Here is a 19663-nt window from a genome sequence, read left to right as displayed (position 1 = left end):
TGAAATAATTTTCTACAAAAAATTCCTACAAACTTAACAAACCCAATACAATAACTAGTGTTTAAATAACTCTAAATATGTTAATTCTTCTACATGTTTTCATGTATTCAATACTTTAATTCCTTTTGCCTTCGGCTTACCTTGAAATTAATAAACATACAGATATATCTCGAATTAACTTTACCCTTTATAATACGCATAAATAATTAAGCCTTTGTTCAGATCTCTAAAACATTCCCCGAGTACTCCAATAATAAAAATCATCCGCATATTTTAGTAAGACAAGAAATCAGTTTTGAAGACGCTATACTGGTTATAACCACTCGAACTTTGTCATTTGCCTATCTCCTGATAAACAATTCTCGTAAATTGAAATCAATTTTGATTATTTGTGCAGTGATTGCGCAATATATTTAAAAAAAATAATAATACAATAGGCACGTTTTTCATACTTATTTGATAAATGTAAACATATATAATTTGCAGTGATTTCGTGACTTTGGACCTATTATCAATTTTATTGTATGACATATTTTATCAGAAGTCACTATGCAATGATATAAATAAATACTTCCTTACTGTCTGGACAACCTTTGGACTTCGAGATAACACGGCTATGTTTATATTTCAACTACTTAAAAGTTCATATTGCGAAGATTTTTCCCAGTACTCAAAAAGTACAAATCTATTACGTTATTGGTCTTCTCTTTCATCCATGGGCATTCTTTTTCAATATCACTATATATCTATATACATATATAATTACTAGTTGGGTAATAAACATAGTAAATTGAAGGTCAATGAATTAAAGAGGTAATTTACATCAATAAAACTACACATATTGGATGTAATGTTATGAATTTATTACTTGTAACAACAATAAGATTACATTACTAAATAAATCTTGGTACATATTGTACTTTGTTTTCACGATAAACTGAACATAGTTACATCAATACTACAACCAACCAAATTGTATCTACAAATAATGTACATAAATACATTTATAATGTGTATAGAGTATTGCAAATATAAATTACAACCGGTAGGGTTAACGTCTTTTTAACTTCAACATTTAATACTATGCAAAATAAATACAACTCGAGGCACTAGCATTCTACAACTTTACAGACATATTTGTATACATGTAGAAAATGTTACAAAAATTTTCCCTAAATTGTGGATCGGATCGTAAATGGCGTAGAATGTAGTACAGTAACATGTAATATCATACTTTATTGCAAACTAACTACAAAAAAAATAACATCTACTTATTCCTAGCGTTGATTCAATAAATAAGAAAGGATAATTTTTTACTGAATTATGATTCATTTAATTTGGTATTGTTTCTGGTAAAAATAGAATTGGCATAGCATCTACCAAAAACAATGAAATAATTTAAACATGGCAACACTATAAATGTCATAAATACTCTGAACCAATGATCAACAATAGCATGTATGTTTATACATTTCTAATACAATAGGAAATAAATAATACAGCTCACAATGTATCCTTAAAAGTTACAATTGCAATAATACAATAAATAATTCGCTTGCGAATACAAAGTAAGCAATTATGATTTAAATGATTAGTATTCGAAACAATCTAATGAGATTAAATAGAATGAAAATACCTAATGCTGTCGTCTGAGGCATTACTAATAAGCCTTATCACAACTCTCGCAAGGGTCTTTCATTGCGATGTTTCTGTTTAATTATTAGACCAGGCAACTAAGAAATTGCCTAAAATGTTCTAGATTATTCAAATGTTGAATATACCATTAGGCTTTTAGTAACAAAAAACTGTGATAGAGTACTATTGAAAATAGTAATTTGCCTCGGTACGTCAGCGTGAGATACTATGTAATACTGCGGTCTACTTCTCGATCATGTATCGTGGTATGTCGAACTTCACCTCGACACCGGCTTTCTTAGCGAGGGCGACGATCTCCGACAGCTGCACGACCAGCTGTGCCGCCTCGTCCAGGTCGTCACGCGGCACAATGCGCAGACCGGAGTCCGCTATCAACTTGCGGGCCTCGTTTACTTTTGTACCCTGCATCAACAACTATACATAGTAAACCGAGGCTATGTGGTATGAGTAAATGTTTGTCCATAATAATCTGGTGACTTTTGACATACTAATATCTTTGTTGTGGTATTATTGTACAATTATTTGCAACCATTAACTCAATTTATAATTCAAAAGTGAAACGTCATGGTTACTATTATTTTTAGTACTAAAAGTAAACAAGGAAAGCAAATTGTTTATAAGGTTATCAGCTTTGAACCAAGGCACTATAAATAATTTACACAGCAAGATTATAATTATTTTTTTTTATAAACTTAATATAACTAAAATATATAACATACTATATAGTGTTGTTTACCTGCAGACGGACAATCACTGGTATCTGTATGTTGAGGTTCTTGGCGGCGGTGATGATGCCCTCAGCGATCACGTCACAACGCATGATACCACCGAAGATGTTCACCAGGATGGCAGACACCTTCGGGTCTGACAGGATGATCTTAAATGCCTCCTACAACAGTAATAAAAATTAATTATAACATACTAACTCCGTCCGCACAATATTAGTAAGAGGTTCAAGCATATATCTGACAAGATTTTCTTACGTAAGGGAATCTATTAAAATGAAAGTCCAACGCATGGTGACATTATAAGAATCAAATATAAATATTACTTACGGATACAGCCTGCGCGGTGGCGCCGCCACCGACGTCGAGGAAGTTGGCGGGGTCGCCGCCGTACAGCTTGATGATGTCCATGGTGGCCATGGCCAGCCCCGCCCCGTTCACCATGCATCCAATGTTACCTGATATTTGTACATATTTAGTAATTAGAATAAACATATATAAACATTGTGTAAACCACACACTTATCATTAATGATGACACATAAGTGGATTTGGGAATTACCATTTTGAAATAGGAAAACTAAAGTCTTGACTAGTTTTTCTTATATCTGGGTTGTTAAGTAGTCTTTTGTTTGACAAATCATTTAAGGGTTACAAAATTGAAATTTTATAAGTAAACTTACTAAATACATACAAGAAAAAATAGCAAAGGAAAAATATCACAAATTTTCTAATGTGATCTTACCATCAAGAGCAATATAATTGAGGTTAAATTTAGCGGCCTCAATTTCCTTTGGATCCTCTTGACTGATATCCCTCAGAGCAAACAATTCTTTCTGTCTAAAATCTGCATTGTCATCAAAACGGAATTTGGCATCTAAGCAAAAGTCTGTAATATGAAAGATGATTAAACATACATTTATTTAAACACCAGCTGTCACCAGCGACTCCATCCGCGCGGAATTAAAAAAAAATAAGTAGTCTATGTGGTCTTCCAGACTATGTTGTACATCTGTGTCAAATTTCATAAAGATCCATTGAGCCGTTCAGGAGGTACTTTCTAACATCCATCTATCTAAACTTTTGCAATTTATATTAGTAAAATATTATTGTTCTGGTCTGGAGAAAATGTCAGCCTCATATAATTGAATTACACCAAATACTTATAATTATAATTTTAACTTACATTTGCCAGTAAGTGCATCCTCAGCATAAGGGTTCACTTCAATCAGTAGAGCATCTTTTTTTAAAAATAGATCATACATTTTTTTAATCATTCCATGTGCTTCCTCTGCATGATCACTGAGACCAATCTGTAACAAATAGTTAATACATTCAGTGTCACCTATTCACTCAATAAATGCACTTTTATACAACAGTTATGTAATGTGTTAAAATGTAAAACCAAAATAAAACTGATTTAAAATTTCATCATTATGACACTTTGAGAAAGATAATTGTAGTGTAATTTGCAACATTAAATGGTACAGACCTCAAAACATTGTGTGAAAACTCCTGAACATTTTGAAAGTTTAAACAAACAAAACAAAAAAACGATTGATATTGTGTAAAATGTTACCTTCTTCACAACTCTACATATTTGCTCATCGGTGATACCCTTCATAATATCAATGGGCTCATAAGTAATGGCATCAGGGTTCTCTGCAGCAACATCCTCTATGTTCACACCACCTTGTGATGACGCAATTATAACAGGTCCCTGTTAAAACACAGTATATTATTACATAACTCCAGAATGGTTGACAAAATCTGGCTGAGTTGAATATTACAGGTATATTCTGTTGATTAAAGGTAGGCAACTCTGCAAATGCAAATGTCTATGGGCAATGTCACTTTCCTTTTTTAGAAAATTATAGTGACCACTTGGTCAATTGCCACCTTTTGCTATTAACAGACATGTAAATCATAAAATACAGTTATGCTACTTACAAAATACTACTACTACTACTATTAATTTAAATTCTTACATTGAAGCTACGCTCCATCATGATTGCCACATAGAATTCCCTGCGAGGGAATTTTCTCTCAGTAACCATGACCATGTTGCAAATGCGGCCTGCCGCCCCTGTCTGTTTGGTCACCAAATATTGATTCAACATTTTACCAGCAATATCACCCGCAGTTTCTGGACTAAAATTATAAACACATACCATTACCATCAAAAACAACATACTATAAACAATTTCATATTAAGAAATAGAATTTGTTACTTCTACTGATAATACAAATTCTTACTTATCAACCATGCGAACTCCTCCCTTGAGACCATTTTTAAATGATCCCCGTCCACGGCCTCCAGCAAGGACCTTAAGAAAAAACCAACAGAATATATATATATATAGAATAAAATATATTCATGTACATATAATTTTATGAATCAAACACTGTTATAACTTTTTACTTACCTGTGCCTTGAGTACAATATCTTTGGTGTTAAGTTCTGTAGCAAACTTAACAGCATCTTCCTTGGTCTTTGCAACATTAAATTTTGGAACAGGTATACCATGGTCACGCAATAAAGTATAGCTGATGTATTCGTGGACATTTAGATGTCTGATTTGTTGTTTATTTGGTAGCCTGTTGCCTGATGTTGGGGCCAGTATCTAAATAAAGACAATGTTACAAAAGATTTATGCTTTTTTATTTATACATTACATATTAATAAAAACATATTTTTAAAGAATTTTTAGCAATGAGACCTTCTTATTGGATATGTATTATGTTATTTAGTGAATTTAAAAAACGGAAATAGATATCACAGCAAGTTAACTGATACAATATTTGTATCTAAACATCTTAGATAAAATAATAAAAAATAAACATTGTTACGTACAGTTGACGTAAGGTTGGGACAAGGTCAAATTGAACTAATTTTCTAAAAAGGTAACAATAACTTTAAAATTTTATTACATTTTCTATTGGTATTGACGTACGTAAGCATATGTATTATAATTACTTAAAGTACTACTACAAAAAGCAAATTTGTTTAATACATCATGAAGTAGCATCAATACCTAAATTATTATAACGTAAAATATATAATTAAGCTCAAATGATAAAATCTAAATTTGAATGTCAATGATGTAACTAATTTACCTTAGGTCCATTTTTTAAAAATAAATTTTCTACAAGGCCAAGAGAACGAGGGAGTAGAGTCGCCATTTTTCGTGCCAAACTATAAGTCCCAAGGTGTTCTAAGGAGCAGCAGCAGTGTTGCCTTTTTCTAGGCAAATTGAGGCTAAGCTAAGCTATTCTAATTTTCTATCAGTCAGAATGACAGAAACAGAATCAGAGATCAGGATCAGGGTCAGACATTGGTTGACATATCTAGGTATTGCTATAATAAATATTGAATAAAACCACAGATTTCATTGCTCCCTTTAATTATCAGATTTTATTTAAAGATTATATAAGTATAGATCACTGATTAACAAGTTGATTTTGTCAAATAGTTAATCAATTATCGACTAGTTGAAAAAAGCAAATTAAAACTTATTTTCGGTGACCTACCTTTATGACTCACACTTCCAGACACTGACCTCTATATATAAACGAATATTTATGAATTAGTGCTCCTAGTTCAGAGATGGGTGCCAAATTATGGAATGTATAGGGATGGTATGATACTTATGAATCTTCTCGATTGTTATTCCTATTGAATTTGTTTTTTTTTTGAGTTAATAAAAAAATAAAATAAGCAGTCTATGTTAATCTCGCAAACTTAAGCTAGGTATATTCCATGACCCCACCAACGGTTCCCGCCATTTCGTGGCGGAGGGGCTCTAGTAACCGTGAGGAGCACACGGTGAAGCTAAGAGGAACCAGGGCCTGGCAGTACGCGCAGGACTAGTCGCTGGGTCGCTGACAGGTCTAGCGCGCTAGCCGGAGGTGGACTAGGTGTTGTGGACGTGGAGAGGCCGCGAGGGCTGTGGGAGGGTACTGGTTTATCCTGCCCTCCTGCAGCTCTCGTGGTCGGACGTGTAGGTCCGCGCAAGCGGACGGTCGCCGGCTGGGTCGCGGAAGATTGCGCAAGTGTTCCCGTGACTCAGCCACATGGCGAGGTGGAGGGCCTGAGGGGTTTTAGTGGGTATGGCCGAACGACTTTAGGCGAGCCCCACACTCCCTGCGCTACTGCATACTTGGCCCGGCGCAGTGGTGCGGAACTGCATTTACCCTCGTATAAAAAAAGAAGGTATATTCCATGAAAAGTTTAAAGTCTTGTCAAAATTTCTCTTCGCTGATTTTACGATTACCGCTATAAACGCGAACTTGCGGTCAAAAAGATTAATAAGTGATAATTTCAGATTGTTAGATCTTTCTTTCCCTTAACTTAGGGAAGGCTCCGAGCCCCTCGGTGGGGACGTATAGTGAGCTGATGAAGAGAGAGAGAGAGAGATCTTTCATAGACAATCCATTTTTATGTTTAGCGTGGAACATGTACTAGCTTTCATCCTAAGCTAAATATATAACTGAATACTATATTTATTGATAATTCTATAAATATAACAGTACATAAAACTAGAACACTACACACTGGTTTTCGACTGCATGTACACTTGTACATAGACACATATTTATGTCATATTTTTTTATAACATAGGGCCAACAATATGTTGTGTAAATACAAGTGTCATTGCAGTCAAAACCCACAGTAACATTAGATATAAATTTAGTTTCTAATTAATGATTTTACAAATAAATACTTGTTTAATTTCAGACATACCATATAATTTATATACATAATAATATACTAATATAGGGAAATGCTAAACAAATTCATTGCAATTTCTAGTTTTGCACTATTTTCAAAACACTTTTGGTAATGTCTTTTGTTTGAATTGTTTGTTCAGCATTTTTATTTTTATCTTCTGTCCATACTCCATTTCCAGTAAAGTAATGTTTTTTTTCTAACAAATAAAGTACTAAACTTAACTTCTGAGTATCACTAAGTTTAGACATGTCTAAATGTTCGAAAGGGTGTAGTAGTAACGACTCTTTGTGGCATAAAATATTCATTGTATCTCTTATTTTATTCCAAGGATAAAGTAATATTGAACAATTCTCAAATACATCTTTTGGTGAAAACTTCTTTAGCAGTTGTTCAGCAACATATTTTATTTGCACCAGTGGTATATTGAGCCAAAACGGATGCCTTTTGAGTGTCTTTCTGATGTCACTGGCAGGAGAGGTATTTTGTAGAATTTCACAAATGCAAAATATCAAGTCTTTTGCCTTTCCCAAACGATCTCCATGCATTTTCTCAAATGTTTCATACTTAGAAAAACTACCTGATAGTATATTTAAACTGACACATTTTTTGTTTTGATCATATAAGTTCATAAGTCTTTTTGTAGTTTTTTTATTGTGATGTATCATTTTTAGAAAACGTGGATGATTGAAATAGGTTATAAACTCTGGTGTTTTCTTAGCATTTTCTAGTCTTGTTCTAATAGTTTCTGGACTCAAAGTGTAAATCTCAAAGCATCTTATCTGTGCTTCATTGGAAACATTAAATTCTTGTAAAACTTTTCTTATTTCAACCATATTTGAAAAATTTTTCATTGCTATTTTTGGATGTGATCTGATAATTTCTTTAATATCAATTCCACCTATAAATCTAAAATTGTAAATTAGATTTTTTAAATTCTCTGGGTCTGCATGAATTAAATATAGATTTGATTTAATTTTAAAAGTTGGCATCATTATTTGTGTTTGTAATATATTTAATGTTTCATTAATAATTTCCAGTGGACGGTGTTTAATAGTGGGATAGGTTTTTAAGCCTCGGTAAAATTCATCATTACTTAAATCTAAAATCAATTCAAGATATCTTTGAATTATTTTCAAACGAAGGGAATATAATGAAACATTGTTAACATCACCATATATCAAAGTTGTAAGCGATGTAGGCCACTGTGTCATATAACTTGCAAGTCTGTTCTCAATATTTAGGTAGTTGGAAATATAATTATCTCTTCTCAATTGTCCTATAGTTTTTTGTTTCACTATATATAAATATCTTAACAAGTATCCAGGTGTTATATTTCGCAGTCCACATTCTTCAAAAACCTTAAAGCGATATTTTAGTGTTACTGGTAATACACCAAATAATGCTGGGTTTGAAATCAATGTTTGAGCAGTAAACCCCAAGTCTTTGAGAGTTTCAGTCAATGTTATAAACTCCTTTTCGCTAATTTGTTTTAAAACAGGTTGTTTTAATTGTAAAAGTTTTGCTTCACACTCATCTATATCCAGATGTTTACATAATAAATACAATATATTATTCTCTGTAATTGTAGACATATTTATTCGATAGTTATGATTTTTACTTAGGATAAAGCGACTCAAAGTATAACTTTGTCTTAAAAACATTTTGGCATGATAAATATTTTATACTTCCTAGGAATAATTTTTGGTTTTATCCATATACGTTTTTTAACTCTGAAATAAAATGCATACTGCATTCACAATTTATCACATACTTCTTAAATAGCTACAAGAGCATAGTTAATATTTTCGAAATACTGTAGGTTCAGCGCCTGGTATCAGGTATCATTATATATAATTCAGAATCGGTATTCAGATTCAGGATTTTGAACCTTTTGACTTTTTTATTTTTTTTTATTTTATGACCTGGTAACAACCTTTTGAATTTATATCTGCCATCCAAAGAGTGTACAAGAGCTGTCAGAAATCAATGTCATCCAGAGACAACAAACAGACTAAAAATGCATCTATTTCCAAAGAACCAATTTTTTCAAATGTCCATCTATCATATTCCACCAATTAGAGTTTTATCATAAAAATTGACCTATCTGCATCATCATCAACTTGGAAAGTTATAATTTTTAACAACATTTCATTGTTCAACATTGGTAGTTACAAACTCTTTGCTAAGCCAAAGAGTATATAAAATGTAAAACTGTCAAAGTCATTGAATTTCTTTGAAATTGGGTGTTGTTTTTCTAAGATTGATTAAAGCTTGTATTTAAAGTAAATAATTTTTAACTTCATTCTTAATAATGACATCTAAATCAAAAACGGGGTTATTTGCCTTAGGGTTTTACACAGTCGCCGCACTGTTTATAATAATAGCATTTGCCAGTCCATATTGGCTTGTAACGGATGGTAAACTTAAAAATCCGAAGTTTGTAAAAATTGGTTAGTAATAAATATCAAATAATAACACTTCATTTATATATTTTATTTTATGCAGCATTTTACATGGCTATTTACATTACAATTCGGGAAATTCTTACACTTTTTAACCTTCACATACACAGGTTTGTGGGAAGTATGCTTCAACGGTTTTGAAGAGGTACACCATTGGTATGATACAGTATTTAAAGGATGTTGGTGGATATTTGAAGAAGAGTATTATATTATACATGACATACTTTTGCCAGGCTTCTTCATAGCCACACAATTTTTCTTCACAATTGCAACTTGCTGTGTACTTATTTCAATGTTTATGACATACATGTATATGAAGAAAGACAAAGATGATGACAACTATGTTACACTCTTAGTCACATTGGGCACAGTTCTTGTAATTGGAGGTTAGTATTTTATTTATTTCTTAGAAGCATAATCAGGTTGTAACACTTACTCTTAATTGAGCATTAAACCAATCGAAAATTCAATACTAAATGTAGTAGGCATGGATGTATATGTGTCAATATTTTCAAATAATTTAGTGGGGAATGTCTATCAATATCACCCAATACAATCTTAGGTATAGACAATAAAATTAATATGTTTGTTACAGGATTTGCAGGATTAATATCTGTGGTAACATTTGGTGCTAGAGGAGATGGACGAGACTGGATGCCCAACTGGGAACATAATGACCTTGGCTGGGCATTCGCCCTTGGTGTGATTGGAATTCTTTTTCTGTTCCCAGCGGGTATACTCTTCCTCATTGAAGCTCGTGTTCAGAAGTACAAAAAGCTCCATAACATGCAGAGCAGGGAACCATCTTCTCACACCATGCATGAAAGAAAGATTGGGTTCTCAGGTCATACTGACATATAAATTTAGAACATTACATAAATATTATTTTTAAATTATCCCATGGAATCTAATTTTATTAAGAGTGATATGTGGAAATTATTCCGTCCAATACTTTTGTAGCATTAATCTTTTTATAATTGTTTAATTTTTACTTACTAATTTATTGTAACTCTTTTAAACTGTACTAACATAAGCAAAATGTTATTATGATAAATATCTTATTTTTACTTTACATATAAATTAGTTGTATTTAGTTATAGTATAGTGTTATGACATAATTTTATCCTTAAATGTAGATTTTTATAAAAATTTTACAATAAAAGTAATCATTTTTATTCTAGCCTTTTTAATACTCTAACTCATAAAAGTTAGTTTTAATAAAATATTCTGAAAAATTTTCTGATATTTGAAAAGTATAGGGCACAGTAGTTTTGTTCATTAGTGCTGACTTGGCTGCCTCAAACCCTACAGATACACAATGAGATTCTTGAAAGCATGATAAAACACCATGAATATACCCACTAGAAAAGCAGTCTCCAGCTCCTGATACATTTTCAACATTATGTAGTTCTTTAACAGCATAATGGTGTACATTCAATTTTTGTTTTCTTGTATTATGAGGTATAGGAGCATGGGTAACAGTTATAACACCTTTCTTGCCCATTGTTACAACCAGTACATTAATAAATGGAGTTACAATCTTCGAGAGATTGATTATTTCATTAATATCCGATGCTTCATTGATGGTAATATTTGGTTCTAGAAACTTTGCCATGGTTCTTAATTCCATTATATTTGGCGAAGAATATGCAATTTGGTAGCGTTTTGAATGTAGAACCTTCGCGGCTTTTCTTCTGTCAGTAGGTTCATAAAAAACTAAAACAATAGAATAATAGAATGGGTATAAGTGTAATTTGGTTAAATGGTGATTATTTAAAAATGGCGCAGTGTTAGTATTAAATGCTAATTTAATTTCAAATCATTTTTCTTGGTTACTGATCGTTTTGGTTATCAATAATAATATAAAAATTAATGCTGGATTCGCCAAAAACTGTCAACTAACTGTTAATAGTTCTTCATTTACAGTCCTCTTTTTACTTTCTGCCTGGAAGACATTGTGCCAGTACAGTAGGAAAGTCTCACTGGCATGGCAGGGTCTGTATCGGGGGGATCCAGCGCCTGAGGCTGAAGGTAGGTCCTCCCCAATAGCGGGAGCTGCTTCGGCAGCTGACACAAGCGAGGTCGCGGACGAAAGCGCAAGCGTGCCCGTCTTGCCTCGCCATGATGCATAGGAGGAACAGAAAAAAAAAGGGTCTGGATGAGCTCATTGGCGCACTGATTTAGAGCGTGGTTTTCCTACTGTACTGGTATAACGTAAACCAGGCATAAGACCTTAGCTATGCTTTATACAAGTAAAACTGTATAATATTAATGAAATCGTTTAACTTTAACACTGCGGCAATTATAAGAATACGGAGTAATAGCGTTGATTTTTGTAGTTGGTAATGCAATACTGGTTAAATAATTTAAATTAGAAACGACAGTTACGCATTATTATCGATATCTATAACAAGATTATATAGTCTGTACTCAAAACCCAGATCACTATAAACGGATAGGCGATTGCTTGGTAATGACAGGTTTTGTTTCGTTCAGATAAAAAAGCGCCTGCGGGGCTAGACAAAGTGCGTTCGCTACGTCGCGATTCCATAACAATCTTCAGAAATGTACAGAACTGATAATAACGATAAGACACGAGACTGTCGCGAGTCATTTCCATACATTTTCGAATCAGGATCGTTTCGAAGCGAATGCAGTTTGTCTAGCTGTTGATGTTACGTGACAGTTAGCTCTATCTGTATCATTAGTTTGGATCCATACCACCACTATAAACCACTATCATCAGTGCCAAAATGGCGAAAATCAAATAGGCACAAAATAGTACGTCTTATAGCCAGTCCATATATAGAGGACAGTGAGCATCAGTTTTATATGCTCTTTGGTCTGTCAATTCAGTTTAGTTTAGTTGTCAGTTTGGTAAGTGGTTATTTTATTTTACAAGACTACGCCCAAACAATAGCCATCAAAATAACGATAACCAGGTACAATACGACAAAAAGTAACATTTTTAGCGGTGTGTTAAAAGAACCTTATCTGTGTCATAGTTAGTTACTAAATAATTACTAGAAATAATATTGTGATTGGATAATTTTAATAAAGGGTTATTACTTTGGTATGTTAAGTTCGAATTTAGGTTTTTTTAGTTTTATAATGTTTTCAATAGCCAGTCAAAAATATAAAATATTTTTTCATAGGGAGAGTATATAATGTTGTAAATCATTTGCTTTGATATGGGTCATTTTAAAAGAAAATTGATCAAAGTTTGAGAAAATTTAATATCATATATGAAAAGTTTAATAAAACATTAAATAAAATAATTGAACTGAAACTGTACAAAACACAAGTAATTTCGGTGTTCTTAAAAATATTTAAATCCAACTAGAAGTTATAATATATTTTCATCTTATAAGAATATACAGTAATGATACAAATATAAGAAATTCAGCAAAAACTGATCATAGTTAAGAAAAATTGTCATCCTAAAAAACTGAACTCAACTAGAGGTCAAGCAACTATTTTCCGTAATAAAATGTTTCTAAAATGACCTTAAGTTTGATTGAAATATTTTTTTTGTTTGTCTTGTGTTTCCCACTGTGGACAAGCGTGTGAATTCTTTGTCATTGTGTGCTGGGTGAATGTAATGTTTGTGTTGTACACCAAATGTGCTTCCCCACTTAGTGTGTGTTGTGCAACTTGTCAGTTATTCATCTCAGGCCCATAACCTTGCCTTGATTTAAGAAGTGTTCTATATTCTTACAGCATTGTCTAGTTTAGCAACTTAAAAGAACATAACATTTATGTAATCAGAAAACATTAATCAATCAATTTAATATAATAAATTATTGTCAGTGTTAATATTTCAAAATAAATATAAATTAAATAAGAATATTATATTTTCTTTACTCTGTTTAAAAAAAAAAGAAACTTAAAAATTATATTTATGACATATAATACAAAAAAATTAAGTCATTAATTAATCTAATTCACAGCTTGGTTATTTTAAAATTGAAAAATGTGTCCCCATTTTTTTGGGTTATCTTAACATTGTTGTTTTCCTTTTTAAACAGATACTAGGAAATAAAGTTTTAAGGTTGTTGTAGACAATGAAGAACAGAAGTTTAGCGGGTAACTGTGGCATTGCTGTATTCATAATTGCCCTTGTGACAGTGGCATTGGCATTCGGCACGCCTAGTTGGATTGTCAGTGATTCAAGAATTAGAGGCAATCAATTGGACAGGTAACAAAGTATTTTGTTTATTTTTATCAATATTGTGATCTTGTGGCTATTTTAATGCACTGGTATTAATCAGCAATTCACATTTAGGTTCACTCAAAATCATATTTTCATTGAACACAATTCACTGGGTATAAAAAATTTTCTTAGATTTTTATTCTTTCCCTCTTTTTCACATGGGTTATTGTAGTTTGCTCTTGTTTTCTTTAATGAGTTATTCTTATCTATAGATTGGGACTATGGAGTCACTGCTTCAGATCGTTACCTGATCCTTTGGATCAATACCAACGACGATTCTTTGTGGGCTGTAGATGGGTTTATGACCCATTCACCACAGGGTATGACCGTATATTGGGATATCTACTTCCAGGTAATAATCCTTTTCTCTTACATATTGTTCTTTGATATCTTTTAATACAAATTGAAGAGTGTATTGTTTTATTTTAGTGTTGTAATTTTTAAAGTTAGATTTATAAATAAAAAATATTATTGTTTTTAATTTCTTCCAAACGTTTTTCAGGCTTCATGATAGCAACACAATTCTTTTTCACTCTATGTTTAGTGGGAGTGCTTATTTCTACGATTTTGGTTCTTGTATTTTTCCTATGCTGTGGACCTGATCAAAATAGGTTTATACTAATAATCCAGAGTATAGGATACATAATGTTGGGAGCTGGTGAGTAATAGAATATATTGTAAAAATTAAAACATTTGTTTAAATATGTCAATTGTTTTGTTAAAAAAAACTGTTTTAATTTTAGGTATAAGTGGTTGTATTGCTGTTATAGTGTTTGCCTGTTTTGGGAATACTGAGGGATGGATGCCAGGCCATCCTAATAACTATTTTGGTGAGTAATTGAAATTTAGTCGTATAAAGTTATATTTAAAAAGTTTTTTTTTTCATCATTACTTTGGTAAGATACATTATCAATAAATTTTTATACATTTTATTACAGGTTGGTCATTTGGGCTTGCGGTGGTTGGATCTGTGGCTTGCATCATCACAGCAGCTCTGTTTTTAACGGAAGCAAACATTCAGTCAAAGAAACGAAACCGTTTTAAAGAGTCACAAGCACGTTTTGAGATGGAACACGAGTCTAAAGCCTAATATGGTTTTGGAAAAAACTTTGCAATTTTGTAGGCCAGTATGAGCTTACAATGTTAACCATTTTTATATCCACCAATTATCGAGGTAAACTGCCAGCCTTACGTAAGCTTTAATAATTTAAAAAGATAAGGCTTTCAAAGATATATTTAAATTTTAAGGACAATAATTCTCTTCATCTGCACAGATTATTATAAAATAGTATTTAAAAATGTACAACATAGATCTGTATTTGAAAATTCTAACAAAAACACAAATGACATAGATTATATACATATGTAGTTTATAAGTTTATATTTAATTCAATCAATTTTTTTTTGTTTAAGTTTAATAACATTCCACCTGTCAATATTCCGTCCAGGATTGCTTTAATCGCCAAATGTGTCTACTCTTAGTAATGTAAAGAAATCGTAGGAATGTTTTCAAATATATATTTAATTCATTTAGCAATTGGAAACTTTTCCATTGAAATATTTAAAGTGCCTTTAAAATTTAGAGTAAAAACAAATTCTATTTGTAAGATTATACATCTTTTACAATCTTTTATATGTTTGTGCTATAATATTTTATTTGTATAAACACGATATTTTGACTTTATTCCGTCCAATTAAGTATAAAATATTTTATTAATTAATTTACGAATAAGTGAAAATGCTGTATCGAATTTTTTTAATTTTCATAATTCTTACCCTAAGTAAGAGCTACTTAAAAAAAAATTATAGACAATAGACAGAAAAAAGTTTTTTTATGATTAACCAACTAATCGTCTTTAAACTAAATGTTAATTGCTAAAGTGTGATTGAAGAATGTTTTATCCATGAGCTCTCTTACAAAATGAGCATAAACAATGTTTTTGTTGCTGCTTATTTTGCTGCATGTATAAAATGTAAAAAAAAAGTTAAATCACATAAGAACAATGTCAAAAGTCAATACACAATGTAATTCAATGCTCCTTCCGGATGATCAGCAAATAGGTTAATTAATGAAGACCCTCTCAATGAGTTAATTATTCTTTTAACTCGATCATCTTAATAGTATACAGTCTACATCATTTAGAATTACTCCTCAATTAAAATATTGAAATGATCTAAATATCATTGTTAACGTAACAATCAATTTTATTCTACTTTTTATGTGTGAAGTTTATTAAGGTGTGTCTGGTTTTAGATTTTGATTTACATTTTTATTGAATAACAATTATACATCACTATGTATTCTTTTTTGTTAAAAATGTATTTTGTTTTTAAGGTAATAAAATATTTTCAACATTTAGGTTTTTTACTGCTTTTTTGTTGTTTGTTTTTATAGAAATAATGCGAAGATTTATTTAGTATACAAAGATAGCTGCTATTGTTGTAAGTTGCTGTGCTGTGTGGGGAAACCAGTCAAATGAAGTGTCGCTGAAAGTTAGATTAGGCAATGAACGTGCCCACAAAGCATCCGCCTTTGGTCAAATGTGCGTTATATTCCTTTTCCGGCCCTTGGGAAGATCTATGATGCAGATCTATTTTAGTCAATGATGTATGTCCAATACGACAAATATATAAACAGGATTTCCATTACCACCTTGGAGTTCATTTCGTTTTTATTATATGTCCAAAAATATATAATCTTTTATTTGCTGTGTACTCTGCGCCCCACGCCTATTTTATAAGGTCTTTGCTCCACACAAAAGAAAGAAATTGATCTGTCAATGTCAAGTAACCGTCAAAGTGGTAAATAAGTGAACGGATTGAATTTATTGTTCGAACGATAATTTAATCTCAATTTGTTTATAAAAAGTAACAGAGAAATACATAATATTTAATTATTCGTAAAATACTGAACTAATAAAATGACGGCTAATAACGAATATCCAAAAGCATCAAGTAAGTATGGGCACGCCCTTTATTTATAAACATTTAACAAATATTTTGAAATTTTTAATCGTTATCGATAAATTGCCTCAAAATTCGTAAAATACCATGCCCTAAAAATCTTCTTTTTATATTTTTCAGATGCCACTTTGATTGGTGCGAGTATAACGTATATTGGTGGCCTTTTTCTACTTCTATCATTTGCCGGCCCGTACTGGATAGAATCATATTCCGAAATGTTTTCGCCTTTCAAACATATGGGGCTATGGGAGTATTGTTTCGATCGTTTCAGATTTCCCTCGTTTCAATATGATAAGTTGTTTCATGGCTGTCACTACATCTTTAGTGAGGTAAAGTTAACTTTTCTATCAATTTATTGTAGAATTTCTTGTTATTATATTATTATTTTTCAATTCATTCGCTTACTGTATGGTATATCTTGTTAATTGTGTACAAATTTATCTCTTTGATTCTGTGATTATTTCAAGATTTTGATGTGAAAATTACTATGAATCTTGAGCTTTTGCCTATTTTTTGTATTTACTATTTCCTCTAAAGTAATTTTTCTTCTATTGTATCCAATTACATACAATTTTTAATTAAAGAAGTAGAGTCAAAAGTATATTACATGATTTATTTTCTAGGAGTACTATGTGATCAGAGAATGGCTCCTACCAGGGTGGTTGATGGCTGTCCAGGCATTTGTAACATTGGCTCTCATATTATCACTGTCAGCACAAGTGCTGCTGGCCTGTGTAATTGTGCGTTGGCCATTGAGGACAGTTCTATGCTATGAATGGATATTTGTATCCTCTGCATTTGCAATGGTTGCTATTTCAAGTAAGTTTTAGTTCATAATAACTTATGTTTGAGTAAATATAAGTCATGTTTTCAGTGAATTACATCCATTGTTCACATTATCATGATTTTTTTCTGTATTTTTTTTTAAATTGTGAAATTTTAGGTGCATTTTTATTCCTGGCTGTTGCTATATTTGGAGGAAACTGTTATCGCCGCAGTTGGTTGCTGTATCCATCATTCAATGTGCTGTCTTGGTCTTATGCATTTGCTGTTATTGCATTTATACTGTTTGGTAAGAATTGCAACATTATTTTTAACAGGATGTATTTTTTGTGTGCCTTTTTAATGCATTAAAAAAGCAAAAAAAAGGCAAAAGTAAATGTTTTATGTGTATAAGATGAATGGAATTGGTACCTGATTTCTTATTGTTTGTTTTTCTTTTATATAAATGTCATTTGAGGAGTAGACTTAAACATTTTTATAATGTTACTTGAATTATAAGAAGTAATTCAACCTCTCCAATGAAAATAATTATATCTTTAAAGGATGCCCTTAGATATTTAATTTTCTTCAATAGTTAGAATGGATTATGTGACAAAATGAATGCTTTTGTAGGTCTTGCAGCTATTCTCTTATTCTTGGAGGCGCGGAAGTTGTATGAGTTGCGTTTAGAGGCAAAGAACCTGGTGGCTCAGATGCAGCACAGCCAGCCTGAGCATGCCCTGCATCAGCTACGTGACCAGCTGCAGCAACAACAACAGCTCACTTACTATAGACATTAAGATTTTTATTTTTCTTACGTACATTTCAATGACATTTAGTTTGACACTTATGGCAAACATATTTGAAGAAAAGTGCTTGTAATATCTGCACTATGGAATTTTAATCTCTTTGGTAGATTTACTTTTTTGTACTTTTGTCCCACTAAATGTATGTACACTGATATGTGTAGTTAAATTTAGTTTTTTTTTCTACTATATTGATATTAAGGATTTATATCTATTATGTGTATGCTAATATGTTTTATTTTTAATTTACTTGAAAGCAAATACAAATATTTGCATTAATTTTCTTATTTACACTATAACTGTTTTTTATTCACAGTAGCTTCTCGTTTACATTTACTTTTACTATATTTAAAAGTCAATATTTTATACATTTGAAATTTGAGGAAAATATATGTCCTTTAAACATATTTAACCATCAAAATCTTTGTCAATTTTAATCGTAAATTTTAATGTCTTGTTCGCATTTGCCTTTTAAAAGATAAAATTTAATGTGCTATGGACTTTGTTCACTGTATGTTAACTCACATTTATACAGCAAAAATGATGTTATCATAATGAGCACAAAATTGACACGTTTTTACAAATTATATAAATTATTAAGAAATATAGGATAAGGAATATCTCTTCTATTTTTCTGGAACCATTTGGAATTCCTTGGCAAAAGGCTATACATTATAAAGATTGTTTAAGAGAAATTGTACTAATTTATTAGTAATTTTTTCTTTTTGAGACAAATTTCTTATCTTTAACAAATTCTACGATTTGGAAAGTATATATTTATGTGTGTTATGAATGGATTTTTCAATTTTAGTTTATGATCTTTTTTATACTTAAGTTAATTATGTAATAAATTGGCATTAAAACTACTTAACATCACTTAGTTTTTAATAACTTAAGATGATATAAAAGTACATAATAAGTTTATATTTTAACGTTTGAATCTCATAATATGTATTTGTGTTTGACATTAAAAATATTTGTATTAGATTTAAGTTACGAAATTAGCCGGTATCCGTCCAACTGAAGTGTACTTTAACATTAGGCTATTTTATATTAGGCTTAGACATTTGTAAGCACCTAAAAATTATCAATAAATTTTTTAACTTTGAATTTTATCTTTTTCCTTTAAAATTAGAAATTCGTAGAATACCAGCCAAATATATAAAGGAAATGTATTTTTATACTATACCCTCATATTTAACACACCTTAACTATTTCAGTTACCACTCTTTCTGTCGTTTATTACTATTTAATGGGTAAGGTTAATACGATTAAAATGACAATTAATTAGCATATTTAAAGATCATGAAGGTGTTAGTCCAGTAGAGGCGTTAGGGTAGGGCA

General features: G+C 31.3%; 6 protein-coding genes across 13 annotated transcripts in view; 3 read left to right on the top strand and 3 right to left on the bottom strand.

Moving 5' to 3' along the window:
• Positions 1-841: 841 nt before the first annotated feature.
• ScsbetaA (Succinyl-coenzyme A synthetase beta subunit, ADP-forming) lies at positions 842-5720 on the bottom strand. The gene is made up of 10 exons (XM_013311635.1): positions 5498-5720; positions 4807-5004; positions 4637-4707; positions 4369-4531; positions 3960-4100; positions 3567-3693; positions 3126-3269; positions 2712-2839; positions 2393-2545; positions 842-2058 (listed from the first exon to the last, which is right to left on the bottom strand). The coding sequence occupies exons 1-10, from the start codon at positions 5561-5563 to the stop codon at positions 1879-1881; spliced, it is 1371 nt and encodes a 456-aa protein (XP_013167089.1). The 5' UTR covers positions 5564-5720; the 3' UTR covers positions 842-1878.
• A 1407-nt stretch (positions 5721-7127) lies between these two features.
• LOC106117009 (uncharacterized) lies at positions 7128-9045 on the bottom strand. The gene has a single exon (XM_013311076.1). The coding sequence runs from the start codon at positions 8771-8773 to the stop codon at positions 7190-7192; it is 1584 nt and encodes a 527-aa protein (XP_013166530.1). The 5' UTR covers positions 8774-9045; the 3' UTR covers positions 7128-7189.
• A 288-nt stretch (positions 9046-9333) lies between these two features.
• kune (claudin) lies at positions 9334-10542 on the top strand. The gene is made up of 3 exons (XM_013311386.1): positions 9334-9562; positions 9685-9960; positions 10170-10542. Exons 1-3 carry the CDS (start codon positions 9424-9426, stop codon positions 10433-10435), a joined length of 681 nt encoding a protein of 226 aa, XP_013166840.1. The 5' UTR covers positions 9334-9423; the 3' UTR covers positions 10436-10542.
• Positions 10543-10682: 140 nt separating this feature from the next.
• The window catches only part of LOC106117204 (pseudouridine-metabolizing bifunctional protein C1861.05), a 70176-nt gene continuing 61195 nt past the window's right edge, over positions 10683-19663 (bottom strand). For all 5 annotated transcript variants that reach the window (XM_013311378.1, XM_013311380.1, XM_013311381.1 and 2 more), the window contains exon 11: positions 10683-11290. In XM_013311378.1, the coding sequence (XP_013166832.1) occupies positions 10761-11290 (530 nt within the window). In that variant the 3' untranslated portion in view covers positions 10683-10760. The remainder of the gene's footprint in view (positions 11291-19663) is intronic.
• On the top strand, positions 12423-16117 carry sinu (claudin family member sinuous). 4 transcript variants are annotated; one of them, XM_013311390.1, is made up of 6 exons: positions 12423-12516; positions 13636-13772; positions 14000-14139; positions 14290-14445; positions 14531-14617; positions 14726-16117. In XM_013311390.1, the coding sequence occupies exons 2-6, from the start codon at positions 13639-13641 to the stop codon at positions 14875-14877; spliced, it is 669 nt and encodes a 222-aa protein (XP_013166844.1). In that variant the 5' UTR covers positions 12423-12516; positions 13636-13638; the 3' UTR covers positions 14878-16117. The 4 variants fall into 4 exon arrangements, with proteins under 4 accessions (XP_013166844.1, XP_013166841.1, XP_013166843.1 ...); XM_013311387.1 differs by having other exon boundaries at positions 12425-12516; positions 13603-13772; XM_013311389.1 differs by having other exon boundaries at positions 12437-12647.
• On the top strand, positions 16498-18914 carry pck (Claudin superfamily protein pickel). The gene is made up of 5 exons (XM_013311385.1): positions 16498-16742; positions 16872-17080; positions 17375-17570; positions 17695-17823; positions 18147-18914. The coding sequence occupies exons 1-5, from the start codon at positions 16709-16711 to the stop codon at positions 18311-18313; spliced, it is 735 nt and encodes a 244-aa protein (XP_013166839.1). The 5' UTR covers positions 16498-16708; the 3' UTR covers positions 18314-18914.

This window comes from Papilio xuthus, unplaced genomic scaffold (genome assembly GCF_000836235.2).
Source record: "Papilio xuthus unplaced genomic scaffold, Pxut_1.1 DF827680.1, whole genome shotgun sequence".
Classification (NCBI taxonomy): domain Eukaryota; kingdom Metazoa; phylum Arthropoda; class Insecta; order Lepidoptera; family Papilionidae; genus Papilio; species Papilio xuthus.
This window is presented reverse-complemented; position numbering and strand designations above follow the sequence as displayed.